This window comes from Centroberyx gerrardi, chromosome 7 (genome assembly GCF_048128805.1).
Source record: "Centroberyx gerrardi isolate f3 chromosome 7, fCenGer3.hap1.cur.20231027, whole genome shotgun sequence".
In the NCBI taxonomy this organism is placed as follows: Eukaryota; Metazoa; Chordata; class Actinopteri; order Beryciformes; family Berycidae; genus Centroberyx; species Centroberyx gerrardi.
Window position 1 is genome coordinate 18,144,127 of NC_136003.1, and position 15,112 is coordinate 18,159,238.

At 45.2% G+C, this 15,112-nt stretch overlaps 1 protein-coding gene across 1 annotated transcript in view; it reads right to left on the reverse strand.

The window, feature by feature from the left end:
- Nucleotides 1-1,542: 1,542 nt before the first annotated feature.
- Nucleotides 1,543-15,112, reverse strand: part of prkar1b (protein kinase, cAMP-dependent, regulatory, type I, beta) — a 66,230-nt gene continuing 52,660 nt past the window's right edge. Inside the window, exons 8-11 of the mRNA XM_078284835.1 lie at nt 14,117-14,177; nt 11,109-11,230; nt 2,685-2,766; nt 1,543-1,716 (exon numbers count right to left, since the gene is read on the reverse strand). Coding sequence (XP_078140961.1) covers nt 1,544-1,716; nt 2,685-2,766; nt 11,109-11,230; nt 14,117-14,177 — 438 coding nt within the window. The 3' untranslated portion in view covers nt 1,543. The remainder of the gene's footprint in view (nt 1,717-2,684; nt 2,767-11,108; nt 11,231-14,116; nt 14,178-15,112) is intronic.

Below are 15,112 nucleotides of genomic sequence, written 5' to 3' on the forward strand. Positions count from 1 at the left end.
ACTGAGTCAAATCAGTGGAAGGGAGGAGAGAATGCTGGGAGGAGTTGGGATAAAAGGAGGGGAAGGAATGCGAAACAGAGACCCACATTCACACTGGGACAAGGAAGGGTTGATCAAGAGAAAATAACGACTCAAAACAAGTGGATTTCAGAAGCTTGTCTTTATTTGCTCAAGATGGTTTGATAAGTTGAAGAGAGAGAGAGAGAGAGAGAGAGAGAGAGAGAGAGAGAGAGAGAGAGAGAGAGAGAGAGAGAGAGAGAGAAGAATACAGAAAGATTCTTTTCTTTAGGTCCCATTTGTACAACATCAGTTGCTGGGTCAATTGTGCAACTTTGAAAATAGATGACAGTAGATCAAAGGAAAGTAACACAAGTATTATTTTTTTTTTTTACCTCTCTCTTATACATTTAGAACATTGAAGTCATGTCTTAAAAACTACTAAATCAAACTGCTGTATTAACCCAACATTAGGAACTGTAAAGTGGTGCAAAAGCTCTCATCTAGCAATAGAACACAGACCAAAATCAGCTTAAAAAAGCATCCAGTACATTTAGGACATTTGTATGGGTTGAGGAATCATATAGTCCTGAGACAGTGTACGCATATACAGTATATGTGTGTGTGGATGTGTGTATATGAGTGTGAACTTTTCATGTCAATGTGTGTGTGTGTGTGTGTGAGTGTGTGTGGAGTGAACTGCTAACACTATTGCGCCTTTGGAATAGAACAGCTCACAGATTGGACTGAAACGGGAAATATGGGGATAGAGGGGATCTCTTCAAAATAAAAGCCACTCGTCACTTCATCACCTGGCACACGCCGCCCAGTAGTAAAATCGCTATTCAAAATGTCACTGCCTCTAACAAACCCGCCCCCCACTGATAACAGCAGTAAAAGCACAATTAAAAGCACTGAAAATGAATGAAACAGCCAAGAATATATCTTTTTCATACCTCTACATCTAGGTTTTATGTAACAGAGGTCTGTGCAGTCGGGCGGCGGGTCTGATTTGACCAAGAAATGGCGCCACGCACGACGAGCCAGAACCCAGAAGCGAAGACAAAAAAAGAAGAAAAAAAAAGGCAAACCACAGCCAGCGAGCAAAGAAACGTGGACCCGCTACTTCCCGCTGTACGTAAACATGACATCACTTCCTCCTTATTTTCCTGAATTCAACTTAACCACGCCCCCTTCATAAATTCATGAAAGTGCAACCGCCATTCTTTGTCAGTCTAGAAGCATGCATCGTATACAGTTGACATACTGTATGTATGACTCATATACATAAAGAGTTTTTAATGAGTTCTGTCCTCTATCTGTCCTCCATGTTGTTTTTGAAATAAAGCTACGTGACAGCACAGGTCAAGTCAAAGTGCACAAGATCAATAGAAAGAAACGCGCAACGAAATGAACAAAAGGCAGGAAACGAGCGCTCTGTCGTCGTGGAAACGTAAACCCCATATCCCCCCCACCCCCCAAAACTCTGATGCTGCCGTCGCCCACCCCTGCTGGTGGGACCCCCCCCCCCCCCGGGGCCGGCCTGTCACACGGTGAGAGAGATGAAGCTGTTGTATCTCTGGATGTTCCTCTTGAGGATCTCTGAGCAGGGCCCCAGGACGCGCTCGAAGCGGGGCCGGTCCAGCTTCACGCACTTGAGCGGGCCCCGGGCGACCACGGTGGCTGCCCTGGGACGATTCAACAGCAGGGCAATTTCACCTGGAGGAGGGAGGGGGAGAGGGAGGGGGAGGAGAGAGGTCAGGGGTTCAACTGGGATGTCACTAGATGAGCCCCGATCTGTCAGGATGATCGAAGGGAAGATTTTCTGATTAATATGTCGCTGTGTTATAAATTGTGATGATGTCTTCTAACACTAGTAATAACGGTGAGTCTTGCTGTTACGAACAGTCGCCCCAATGATCCGTTTCATCTTTTCATTTGTCCCTAATTGGGAAGTTCCTTTTTCGGTAGATAGTAGACTGTTAAGTAACAGCAGGGTGGGGAAATAAAGAAATACGTCAACAGAAAGAAACTTACTGGGTCAATAGAATAAAGCACTGTTGTTAAGAGAGAATTCATTTGACAATAGCTTGGTTTCTTTCAAAGTATTTTTATGCAAATTATGATGCATGGAATTAGAAAAATTGGATGGAAATGTCACAAAAGTTTTGAAAAACGTTTTGAATAGTTCTTTTGTCAGTAAAGAAATTATGGGACCAATAGCAATGGAAATGCATTTGTCAACTAAATATTAATGTAGCCTAAGGAGTCCTTTCATTTTTCTCATGGATGTATTTTCTGATGAAGCTACATTCTATGTTCAGGAAGCCTATTTATCTGCTGCAATCCATCTGATGGAAACACACCTAAAGATTTTTTTTTGATGTTTCAAAAGTTTGCTTAAAATTTGCTTGACAGCTTGATAGAAACATAGCTATTAAAATATCAAGAACAAATTCCCCCAGAAGTAATCCTTAGGTGCAATATAACAAAATTTGGATCTTTCTCAGCCAAGTCTCAGTCCAGAGTTACTATTTTTGGGCCTCTTTTTGCATCCGTGCGATTTATATTTTCAACTCTAAATAGCAGGCGTAATGAAAGCCCGTTTTTGTCTTGACTAATAGCTCTTTTTCTGTGGTGCCAAGATGGGAGGGGAGAGAGGGCCGCGCCAGCCCAGAGCCGCTCACCAAAGTAGTCGGAGGGTCCGAGGCGACCGACTTCCACATACTCCTCATTGTCAGACCTACGCTGGAGGACCGAGGCTGTTCCCTGAGAGAGAGAGAGAGAGAAAGGAACGGAGGAGGGTGGGGGGAGAGAAGGGAGAGAAAGAGACAAGAGAGAGAGAACAGAGAAAGAAAGGAGAGAAAAAAAGAGATAGCAAGAGGAGGGGTGAAGGAGGGGGGGATGGAGGGAAAGAGGGAAAAGGGGGCGTTATTTCGACAGGGGCTGAAAATCATCAGGAGGATTAAGCCGGGGAGAAATTCTTTTGCTTTATAAGAACGCAGGTGCACGGGATTTAGCCCACTTTTCTGTGGGACGGACACCTGCTCCGTGGGACGAGCAGACGCACAAACACACAGACACTCAGATATTCCGACAGGGTAACCAATGCAAGTTCTGCTCGGTTCTGCTATATTTCCTCCAGAGTGTAATAAATACAAACATCTAAGCCCAGTAGAGGCTGAACTGGTTCCAGGCAAGCTGAAGAGCTTCAGAAATGTTCCTCAGTGTCTCCATCACCTAATCCCCTTTTACCAGCATTCATCCACACAATGGAAACAACCGCATTGTGCAAGGCAGAGGGCGCTCCAATATCCTGTCCCCATCTGACCCCAACACACATTCATGTACACACACACACGCACACACAGACTACGCATGTTCCCGTATTTTCAAATAGTATGCCCCTCGCTGACCCTCACACGCTATCATGCATTTGTGTACACACACAGGCAAACAAACCACAAACACACAGACATAGATGGATGCATAGACCGAGTGAGAGGCAAACTCACACACACACACACACACACACACACGTTGTTTTCTTCACAGTGAAGAAAACAACACAGAGCCCAACAGCTGATGTCTGCTGGACAGCCTGACTGAACTCTGTGACCAACTGTGCCATGCACATCATCCAACACCACTGGATGGGATTGTGTGTGTGTGTGTGTGACAGAGAGAGAAAGAGAGACAGAGAGAGAGAGAATGTCTCCTAAAAAACATAACAGAGGAAATATGATTTCCGCTTACTCTGTGCAACAGATGATAACTTATAATATCATATCTTGCAGCTGTTGACAAACTTTGTGTGTGAATGTGCATATGTTTATGTCTGTATCTTTGCATACTGGCTACCCGCATCAGTGCAAAAGTGTGTGAATCTGTACTTGATGCTATGTATGCCTACATAAGCATGTTTGCACCATGTGCAAGTTGCAATAACTTGACCCTTGACTACAGGCATCTCAAAGTGTGGCTGTTTGTGTGTGACGGAGTATGCATTTGGCACGCACATGTTTGGACTGAGTTAGAATATGTCTGCTTTCAGTGGCGGTGTCTAGACATTTACATGCACTGGAGTCCTGCTGTAATTGCTAGCAGGTAAAAATCAGCGAGGGGACTTCCCAGCTTGTCTTGGGCCCTGTCGTAAAATGGACTTGACCGTTCCAGCGCTCTCTCACTCTCTCTAATCCCTCTCTGCTCTCTCCTTTCCGTCTGCTGGCCAGGCTAATAATGCTAAATATGAATATAATGAGGCTTAATGAGGACCCCAAAACTGCCAGCCGCTCACTGCAGTCGTACAAAGGTGTGATTGTGTTGAAGTGAAAGGGATGTGTGTGACTTAGTGAGTTTGTGCTTGAAATGACCTGTGGAGAAGTGGAGAATACCACTCAAGTGAGTGGAGAATAATGTGTGTGTGTGTGTGTGTGTGTGTGTGTGTGTGTGTGATACCTCCAAGCAACACTTGGCCAAAACTGTGTCATAACACCATCATTACTACACACGTGCCATGATCCTGTGAAATTAGCTGTGGAATGGGGCTCCCTTCACGCCTTGAACCGAGAGAGCTTATAGGTGACGGGGCGGGGTGGGGGGTTCTCAGCTGGGGTCAGGGCCAAACTGTCGAGGGTGGATGACGACATCACGCTGTCCCAGTGGTTACCGCTTTGAAATTTGTCACATATTATTTAGCTAACTCCTCACTGGGCAGAGCGTGCACCGCCAACTGTGGGAAATACTGTCCTGCCACAGCTTGGGAGCCAAGGAGAAAGTAGGACACACACACACACACACACACACACACACACACACACACAATTTATATACACAGAGATCATAAAATATACTGTACACAAATGCATACAAGCCCATCAACACATACTGTTGCCAATACGTAAACACATAACTATTTGCATGGAACTCTCCCTTTTTCTGTCTCTCTCTCACACTCACTCACAAATGTTAGCTGGGTGCCAAGGGTGATCGGCACGGTGCCAGGAGGGCCCCCATATTCCCAGCCTCTCCCCTCTGTCTGATGTCTTGGATACACAAAATGCCAGCATGTCTTCCTGTCTGACTGACTGACTGACTGACTGGTTGTTCCAAGGACTATTTGCGCACCTGTTCTTGTCTGCTCTTCTAATGAGGATGAAGCAGTGAATAAGCAAGAGCTTCGATTTTCTGGCTGTTCATTTTAGAGCCTGGAAAACTTTTCCAAAAGAAAAAGATGTAATCCAAAATTTTGGTTTGGCTGGGCAATTCCCCTTCCCGGCTTTGGGCTTCTCTTTATTTACAGTGGGAATCATACAGTATTTAATATTTCAGCAAAATACAACTTATTAGACATTTGAAATGTCTAAGGGAAATGAAATATTGAAAATGAACAGTCACAGCTTACCTGTAATAATTACATGTGATAATTATTGACATTTGATAACATTTTAAAGTTGGCTGGTTTACCAAGATGGAAAAGATTTAAGTACATTTTCATTTTCACTAAATAATATCCATAATAAATGAGAGAACAGTGAATAAGTTGTTTCAATGTGTATCTGTTTGTGTGTGTGTGCCCATCCTATTCTGCATGCATTATAAACACTAGTGCTGCAGAAAATGTTGCTGTTTTGCCTATAGGCACTGGGCTAATGTCCTGAGAGCTCCAGTCTGATCATTTTAAGTGATGACAAAGGCAGCTGCCGCCACTACCTTCAGTTCTGATGAAGGTCTGATGATATTCCTACGGTGGCCGAGACGTGTCGAACGAACTGCATATCCAAAACGCTTTGCAAATTCGAAAAACACAAGCGCATTAACGGAAAACACAAATGCAAAAGCCACAACACAAATGCAAAAGCCACAACACAAATGCAAAAGCCACAACATAACAACGGAAGTGAGCAACAACGGATGTTGACAATGAAACGGGCCGACTATTATTGCCGGCGGACTATTATTGCCTGCACATGTGGAAGAGGAAAGTTCTTGCCCGTTTGAGAAGTAAGTGAAACGTTGTTCGCTAGCTAACTATGATCACTATCGCTATGTGATTGTCACAAATGAGCAATGTTGTTCAATGTCTTCATATTTTCATATTTATGTACTCTGCCGTCTAACGTTAGGCTTTCCTCTTCCACATGTGCAGGCAATAATAGTCCGCCGGCAATAATAGTCGGCCCGTTTCATTGTCAACATCCGTTGTTGCTCACTTCCGTTGTTATGTTGTGGCTTTTGCATTTGTGCTGTGATTTTTGCATTTGTGTTTTCCGTTAATGTGCTTGTGTTTTTCGAATTTGCAAAGCGTTTTGGATATGCAGTTCGTTCGACATGTCTCGGCCACCGTATATTCCTGATGCAGCATGATTTCTGTATGTAATAATGGAATTGGGCCTGAATAATCAACAAATTGCAAAACAATTTTTCCAATGTTATAAAATACATTTGGCCTACATTTCCCACTACTAACTATCTTATTACTAGCTATTTCATTAACTGAAATGTTGGTGCGTAACAATACATTTCACAGCAAATGGACATGAGTGTGTGACTTTTTTTCTCTTTATTATTGCCTTGGCAATAAGAAGCCTTCAACAGTGGCGTTTTACAGTTTGCTGTTGTGGTTGACTAACATCCCGCTATGCCAGTCAGTGTGGCATTTTATGGCATGTGGCATTTAAGCCACAATGTGCACAGCATGAAGCAGAAGAGGGTTACTGTACTATTTTTAAGCTACAATAAACATAGGCTACATCACGCTGCGATAGAGAGAGAATGGTGTGCTCAATGAATGGTGAAGAATTAAGAGACTAAAACAGAGAGAGATGTGTATGGAGAGAGACAGAGAGGAACAAATAGAGGTGGTGAAGGGGATGGGGAATTGAATCTCCTGTGTTTCTCTCTTACAACCAGTTGATTCCTCTCTTTTCCATTCATGTCCAAACAAAGAGGGTGAGATAGTGCAGCACAGTCCAGTACAGTAGTTCACTTGTGAACAGGCCCCATCCAGTGTGGTCCAGATAACCATCTCATATTGTACCACCCCAGGAGCAGAGCCATGCTCCACAGATATGTCCTTTATAAACACCGGAGATCCTCCTCACAGCACTGCCCAACACAGGGAGGGAAGGGCTGGTAACAACAAGACAGCAACAGACAGAATTTGTGTTTGTATCTATGAAAAAGGAGAGGAGGGAGAGAAGTAGGAAGGGGAGAAATAGAGGGAGGAGAGAAGAGAGAAAGGAAGAGTGCAAGCCAACTTAAGGACCAGCAGTCACACAACATCCATCTTTCAACCTAATGATAAACTGCTAGCAGAGATCGCTGGTCAGATAACGCATTGTGTGTGTGTGTGTGTGTGTGTGTGTGTGTGTGCAAGCGTGCGGACGTATGTCTGTGTGCATATCTATGCCGCTGAGTCCTAAAACTAAATCCACATTCACACCCACACATATGCATACCTAAAACACACATACCACATGCAGAGCGTAGCGAGTCGGCTCGCGGTGACATGTCAAAATGTAGCTTCATTTAGGAAGTAACGACTGCTGGGTCAACAACAGGCACAAAGAGAGATAGAGAGAGAGAGGAGAGAGAGAGAGAGAGGACTGAGGAGAGGAGAGAGGGAGAAAGAAAGGCGATATCCTGAGTAGCCTGTTCACAAGGCCACCCAGCACCAGTAGTGTCTGCACCTTCTCAATGAAACGCCAACACACACACACACACACACACACACACACACACACACACAGATCACTTACTGAACACATTAGGAGACAATAGCTTTCCCCGTTCCTAGACAAAGAGCGTTTTCCTCACATGATCGGTTCCCTCTGCATACAACGCTGTAGCCAAAGGGCTGTATATGTTTTTAGAGAGAGAAAAGACTGAAATGAATCTTTAGTGGTTTTTGTAACTGTCCTCTTGTGCTCAGACAAGCAGGACTTCCTCCATTAACTGCATCGATCTTCAGTCTCTGTTAACCTACATTAGCTAAATTGCATTCCAGTGGATATAGGTTACAGTAACAGGCGATGCATTGTCTATGGGCCCACAGAGGATTTCTCCTCTGTGTGACCCAGAGGGACCCTAAAGGCCCCTTCAGTGTGATTACTTTTGTATGGGGGTCAAAGGACAAATATGAGAAAACACACTGAGTTGTTGTTTAGATCGATGACTGGAGGAAACGGGAGTGAAAGCATTAGCGGAGAGGGTGGAACGATGACCGACGACCCTCGCTTGATCGATATTCATCGATGGGCTTGCAGGTTGCATGATAACACAAAAAAAACCCCACATGTACCGAAGCGTAAAACTACAGACATGGCGCGGCCCACCCTACACACCTTTTCTTCTTAAAAAAAAAACCCTGCTGACATCCACCTCTCTGATCGCGTTTCTTTATCTCTTCTCCTTCCCTCCACCTCTCTCTTCCTCACCCTCTCTTTTTATGCACCATTTCAAGTGGCAGTGGTGAGAGCACAAATGACAGGGTGTGTGTTGTGCTCTTGTGTGTGTGTGTGTGTGTGTGTGTGTGTCTGTGTGTGTGTGAGCGTGAGGGAGAGAGAGAGTGTGTATGTTTGTGGGTGAGTAGGGGGATAAGCCCTGAAAGACGTCTTAAGGGAGGGAAGGGAGGGAAGAGGGAGAGGAGGAGAGGCAAAGCCAAGTCTTCACGGCCCCAGAGTTCTGTAAAGGCTTGTTTGTACAGTGTGAGAAAAAAATGTAAACATGTCACTTTTCATTAGGGCCCCATTCCCCCCGCCAGGCAAAGAAAGTGATGTCTCTATACCTCCCTTTTTTTTTTTTTTAAATCCCCCGCATGTAATTAGTGATTGGGGGGCTTGTCTTTGGCATGATGCACCAAAACCACAACGAGACAACATAAGAGAGAGAGAACGAGAGTGAGAGAGAGAGAGATGGGAGGGTAGAGAAGTGAGAGAGAGGGAAAGGAGAGAGTTTGCGATTGAACAAAGCATGGAAATATCAGTCAGTACCTGATGTGATCACCAGAGACAAAAAGAAATGTGAATGATGAGAAAAAGAATCAGAGACACAGAGAAAGCGGTGTGAAGATGTAGTGAGTCTAATCTTACGGTCGACCAAACCCACACGAGATCCCTCTCTCCCTCCTCACTCTTGCTCCCTTTCGACTCAACCTCTTCTCCACCCTTTTATCCCTCCCTACCCTCTTCGACTCATCCCTCTCTCTCTCTCTCTCACTCTCTCGTCTCCCTCCCGGGAGGCTGGGTCTCCTGACCCCGTGTGAAAGTCAGCAACACACATTCCACCACAGTCCACCCTGCTCTGGGAAAGTCAGGCCCTGCTCTCTGAGAGAGAGGGAGAGAGGGAGAAAGACAGAGAGAGAGAGAGAGAGAGAGAGAGAGAGAGAGAGAGAGAGAGGGAGAGAGGGAGGAAGAGCTTAGAGGAAAGTGGAAGATACAGAGGAGAAAGGAGGGGAAAGGGATTAAAGAAAGAGCCAAACATTGCTGTTGGGCGATTGGAAAAATGTAATATCCATCTGAAATTAACAAGTGAGAAAGAGTGGTTTGTCTGTTTAACAACAGTGGGAAGTTTCCCCTCTTCCTTAGTAATAAGTGTGGATGCCTCTGCCTGTTTAAAAACAGATAAGCGAGGGCTACGGAGTGACGGAGACACACACAGACCTAGAGGACAAACTGGAATGAGCTGAATCTGCCCTCACACTCTCTCTTCCTTCCCCTCTGCCTCCTCCATCTGTCCATCCTGTTAGTCCCCCACATCCCTCTGCACGTGGTGACTCTCTCCTCTCTGGGACACACAAGTCTCAGATTGATGAGTCATGCATTTCTAACTGCTCTATTTGTGTCCTAAACCCCAGATGGGTTCATTTTCAGCATAGACAAACCGACTTTTAAGGGATTTCTGCAGCCTTAATTTGGCAGCCTCAAATTTGACCAGTTCTGGCCAGATAATGTGAGGCGCACATGGGAATATATGCTTGAAGAGAGGCAAAGCTGGAGGAATGGATGGCCGAATGGGGAGAGGGACGGAGGGGAGGAGCGGTGTGCTGTGCTAGAGGGGTACAGGTGGAGAGGGAGAGCGGGCCAAAAGAGGGATAAGGAGTGAGGCATCACTCAGCACCCTTGATAATACCCCCCTCTGGCTCAGCTGCACCTAACCAGCCCCATGTACCGCTACCAAGCCACTGCTCACTGGGACTATTGTTGGAAATAGAACGAGAGAGAGAGAGAGCGAGAGAGAGACAGAAAGAGTAACTGACAGAAAGAGTGAGAGAGTGAGAAAGAGAGACTTCTAGTGGGTCTGAGAACAAGAGAAGAAAGGAAGAGGGAAGGACAAAACGACAGCAGATTGTGTCCCCACCCCCTCTTGACTCGACCCCGGCGAAAGCTGTGTAAGTATGGAGTTAATCAAAACTGTGTTAGGATGACAGGCAGGGGGGCCCTTCATGGAGCTGCGCCATGGGCCCCCAACTCCACAAAGCCTCCAGTGTGAGGGGGGCCTATTCCTCATCCAGGAATAGGGGCTGCGGACCGGGGCAGGGGAGTAGCACTGCTTAGTCTGTCCGCTGGTGGCAATAAACTGGAATCAGTTCCGATCTCAGCTAAGCACCCACCAACGTCTCGGGATGATGACACGCACGTCAACCCTGGTGCCCACCTGATGACACGTACACTGTCTTGGGCCCCATGTGTCAACAGGTGCAGCTCGCAGGAAATATGACAGGAGAATAAGGTTCACCACACACAGGAACACACACACACACGCACAAAACACATAGAAGAATAATAATAACCTTTATATTAATAACCTTTATTCATAGAGCACTTATCAAAACTGTTACAAAGTGCTTTACAAGATAAATAAAAATGTGTGCAACAAGTAAAAACATGAATACATATGAAAGAAAAAGACAAATAAAACACAAAAGAGCAAATTGACAGAATAATAAACAACAATAAAAACAGAACACAATGTAGGTAGACAGATAAAGACGTACAGAATTACACAATACATCACAAACATGTACGCATGCTCACAAAATGCACACACATCCACGCTCACACACACATAGACACACACACACACACGCTCACGCTCACACACAGCCCTACCTCTGTGATAATGAAGAAGTCATCGCCCGGCTCTCCCTGCACCACTATCTTCTCTCCATCCTCAAACTGAACGGGCTCCAGAGCATCAGCCACAGTCAGACGCTCCCACTTATCCAAAGACTCTGTGAATGGAAAACACAGACACACACACACAGGTCGATAAGAAAACACAGACAGCCGTGTGCTGTTGAAAACAAAATGACACTTCTGTCGTCATTCATCGAAGTATTCAAAGCATCAGAAGATCTAGATGTGTGTGTTTTATACTGATCAGCGCAATGGCAGATGTACGTGCATGTGCGGTTGTGTGTGCACATGTGTGTGTGTGTGTTGTCTGCCCAGTTAGCTGGTGGGAACGGTTCTTCCCACCTCAGGCTAATCCACTCACTCAACAGGGACCATTACATCCCTCCTCCCCTCCTCTCAGGGGGCCAAACAACTTGAAACCAAGACCTAAATCAGAAGTCCTTTCATTTTTGCTATGTCGAGCTTTAGCGAATGAGACAGGGTGGCCCAGTGGCTACAGTGACCAGAAAGTTCACAGGTTTCATCCCCGCAACAGTCATGTGTCCTGCTGAAGTGTCCTTGAGCGAGACGCTGAACCCCTAACCGCTCATTCATCATAAGTTGCTCTGGATGAGAGCATCCGCAAAGTGTCTGTAAGTGTAAAAGGTAAGCATACTGTAAGCTCAGAATCATCTTGGGCAGTGCAAACCCACATGGGTTAAACAAGACTAATGTTTGCTCAATGGGTGAGATAATCTGAGTGGTTACGAGGATCTAATGACTGTTTAATTCAAATTGAACATTTCCCTTTTGTTTTGGTAACATGCAACTCAATAGTACTCCAGGGATAGCATGTTATCATGAGTTTATATTATCAATAATGAAGTAAATGAAGTCAATCTTATGTAAATTAATTAATAGAGTTTTCTTATTACATCTGATGCAGATTCAGGCTGAGTGTTAAGCCACTAATCTACCAAGGCTTGGACGTAGAGATTGCTTTATTTCTAAGGATCTAGCACATTTGCTGAATTCCCTTTTAAAAAAAACAGAGGTAGAAATTTTGTACGTGAAACAGACCATCTGTGAATGAGTCCTATTGAAAGCTGTGATAGGATCTATCTTTTTCGGTTCCCTTGGTCTTAGGAGCCAGTGGCGGCAGCGATCTTTCCTACTGTCCAACCACATGTACAGTGACGTGGTTAGCCTGGGATATTTCTAGAAGCTGTTGGTATTCACACAGAAACCAAAAACACAGACGGTTACACATCTTCACTGGGAAAAATGTTCCGACCAAAAGAGTTTTGAGCAACTCAGAGCTATTGATATTTATATATATATATACAGAAAGAAGACCCACGAACAACCAAATACCTCCACTTAGAAAAATCACCAATGAGACGTACGCAGCATTCAGGATTATTTTCTAAAGTGGATCGCCGTCCATTTGCTCGTCCTGCTTTCACAAGTCAGCCATTTACCCCTTATTTTAAGTCTATTTATCTATGTGTGGAATGTTAGCTATCCGCAGTGCAACACTCCTTTGCAACACACACTTTTATCACACTTTTATCTTTGTCTGGAAAAAAGGATGATTCACTATTTTGATTTGAGTAAGACCTGAGTTATAGGCGTAAAAGTACGGGAGAATCTCTTTGTCTCGGGCTATTGTCTCCTGATGTGTTTGGTAACCGATCCGAGTGTGTGTCTATTTGTGTGTGTGTGTGTATGTGTGTGTGTGTGTAGGATTAACTAAGGTGAAGGCTGGTGGGGTAGGGGTGTCCAGTGTCCCCCCTGGTGGGGCCGTGCTGTCTGCCGGTCCCAGACGGATGTCCTCTGTCTGGCTGCATGCTAAAGGCAGCAGGTCCTATAGAGGTGATCCTTAACGGCTCGGCAGGTAACGTGATCCGCAAACGCCCTGACCAAAGAACCTACATTTCACGCTCCACAGAGCCTGCACCCACTTCCATCACCTCGCTACGCACACACACACACATAAACACGCAAACGGGGGATTGGCCATTGGGAAGCTGAAGCCTCTGTGTGTGTGTGTGTGTGTGTGTGTGTGTGTGTGTGTGTGTGTGTGTGCATATGTGACAAAGAGCATGTTGTTTTTCCCCCCCTTTACTCCATGACATCAAGGGCTTGTACCCAATTTCGTGGCTATCTGGAAAATCAAAGACAAACAAAAACACTCCCGCCTCCCTCTCCTCCTCCTATTCAAAGAGGTAGGGAGGAGAAAGAGAGGGACGGAGAGAGGAAGGGAGGGAGGAAAAGCAGTTTGAAGAGGGAGGCGGGTGTTTGAATACAGGCCTCAACGGGGCTGTAAAAAGAGGGGCACCGAGGAAAAGAAAGGAGAGGGATAAAGAGGAGAGAGAGAGAGCGAGTGGAGAAGGGGTTTAGACCTTGCAGAGCAGAGAGGCTCTTCTAAGACCTGAACTGAGTGTATGTGTGTTTACTCAGCCAGCTAATAACTCTATACAGGGGCCATGGCCTTAGTCCACACACACATACATACACACACACACACACGATCAAGTGGAGGGGGATGAGATGTCAGTTCCAATTTCAACTCATTTTCAAAATCTGAATGAACCTCAGACCACTTTTCATACCTCCAAATGCAGATGTGAGAGAGAGATGGGAGCTTAATTCTCTATTCTTTAATTGTGTGAGTCCACACACCAACAGCCCAGAGTGTGACTGGCTTTAGTATGAACAGTGTGGGAGGATTAGGACTGTACACACAGGCCTTACTGTGCCATGAGCCTTGTGTGAGAACGTGCGCCTGTGTTTATGTGGGCTAATCTATATGTTGCGCTCGGCAGCTGTAGCTGCTTGCACTCTGGACTTTCTGACCCGGCGTTTTGGAATAACGCTTAGCATGTTGCACACGTGCGGAAATGCGGAAACGAACAGTAAAACACAAAGGCATGTTACCACGGAAGGGTAGGCACATGTACTGTACGTGCACACACACACATCCGTATACACAGACTTACCGAGGATGGAGACCTTGCTAAGGAACTCTTCGTACATCTTTCTCTTCCTCAGCGTGCTACCCTGTAGGTCAGAGGATAAAGAGAAGATATTGTGAACACGATTATTAATCACGATTACTTGTCTTGGTTTCAGGACACAAAATGATTTTATTGCACTTTTCCACCTTAATATATTGTTTCAGTGCAGTGTTTCTCAAAGTAGCAGAAGCTAAAAAGTCTTGTTTTCACTCAAAGTCAGTCAGTCAAAAAAAACAATAATTACTGCGTAGCTACAACTTCAAGGAAGAACTTTGCACATAGTCTGTACTTGTTTGTTGTCATTTGGTTTAAAAAGCATCTCCAACTGACAGACGATGATCCCCTTTTAGGAACTAAAAAAACGTTTTCACTTTCAGACTCGGGAGAAGGATTTTCTCCCGAGTCTCCCGGAGAACGGGGGTCTACCCGATCTTTTCCATTTTTCTCATTGTTACTTTTTCCAAAGATGATCTGTGTGAAGTTTCTCTTTCTTTCACACCGGAGCTGCCTGCTTCTCCATCTTAACTTTCGTTTTGGTCACATGGATGAACGTTGCACATTCAAAGGTTGTGATTGGCCATGGAGGCACTTAATATACCACACCTGGACTTTAAGGGGAATTGGAAATACAACAAACACTTCAATATCACCAAATTACATGATTATTAATTGTGGAAACTGGAAATTGCAATATACGATTATCTCTGATTACATGTGCAACCCTAGTTCACGGGGTCACACTTGTGGAGGTGTGTATGAGCTGCGTGGTAATGTTCATTGCATGTGTGTCGGTGTGTGTGGCCCGGCCCACCCCACCCACCAGGCAGGGGACTTTCCCCCTCTCTGCCTTTGCCATGAACATCAGGTGCTTCCTGACAAGTCTAGACCCAGAGGACCCCTTCCCTAACTGCACTCCTCTTTTCATCCCTCCTTCTAGCGCAGAACCAGTGAGAGAGAGAGAGAACATAGAGAGAAAAA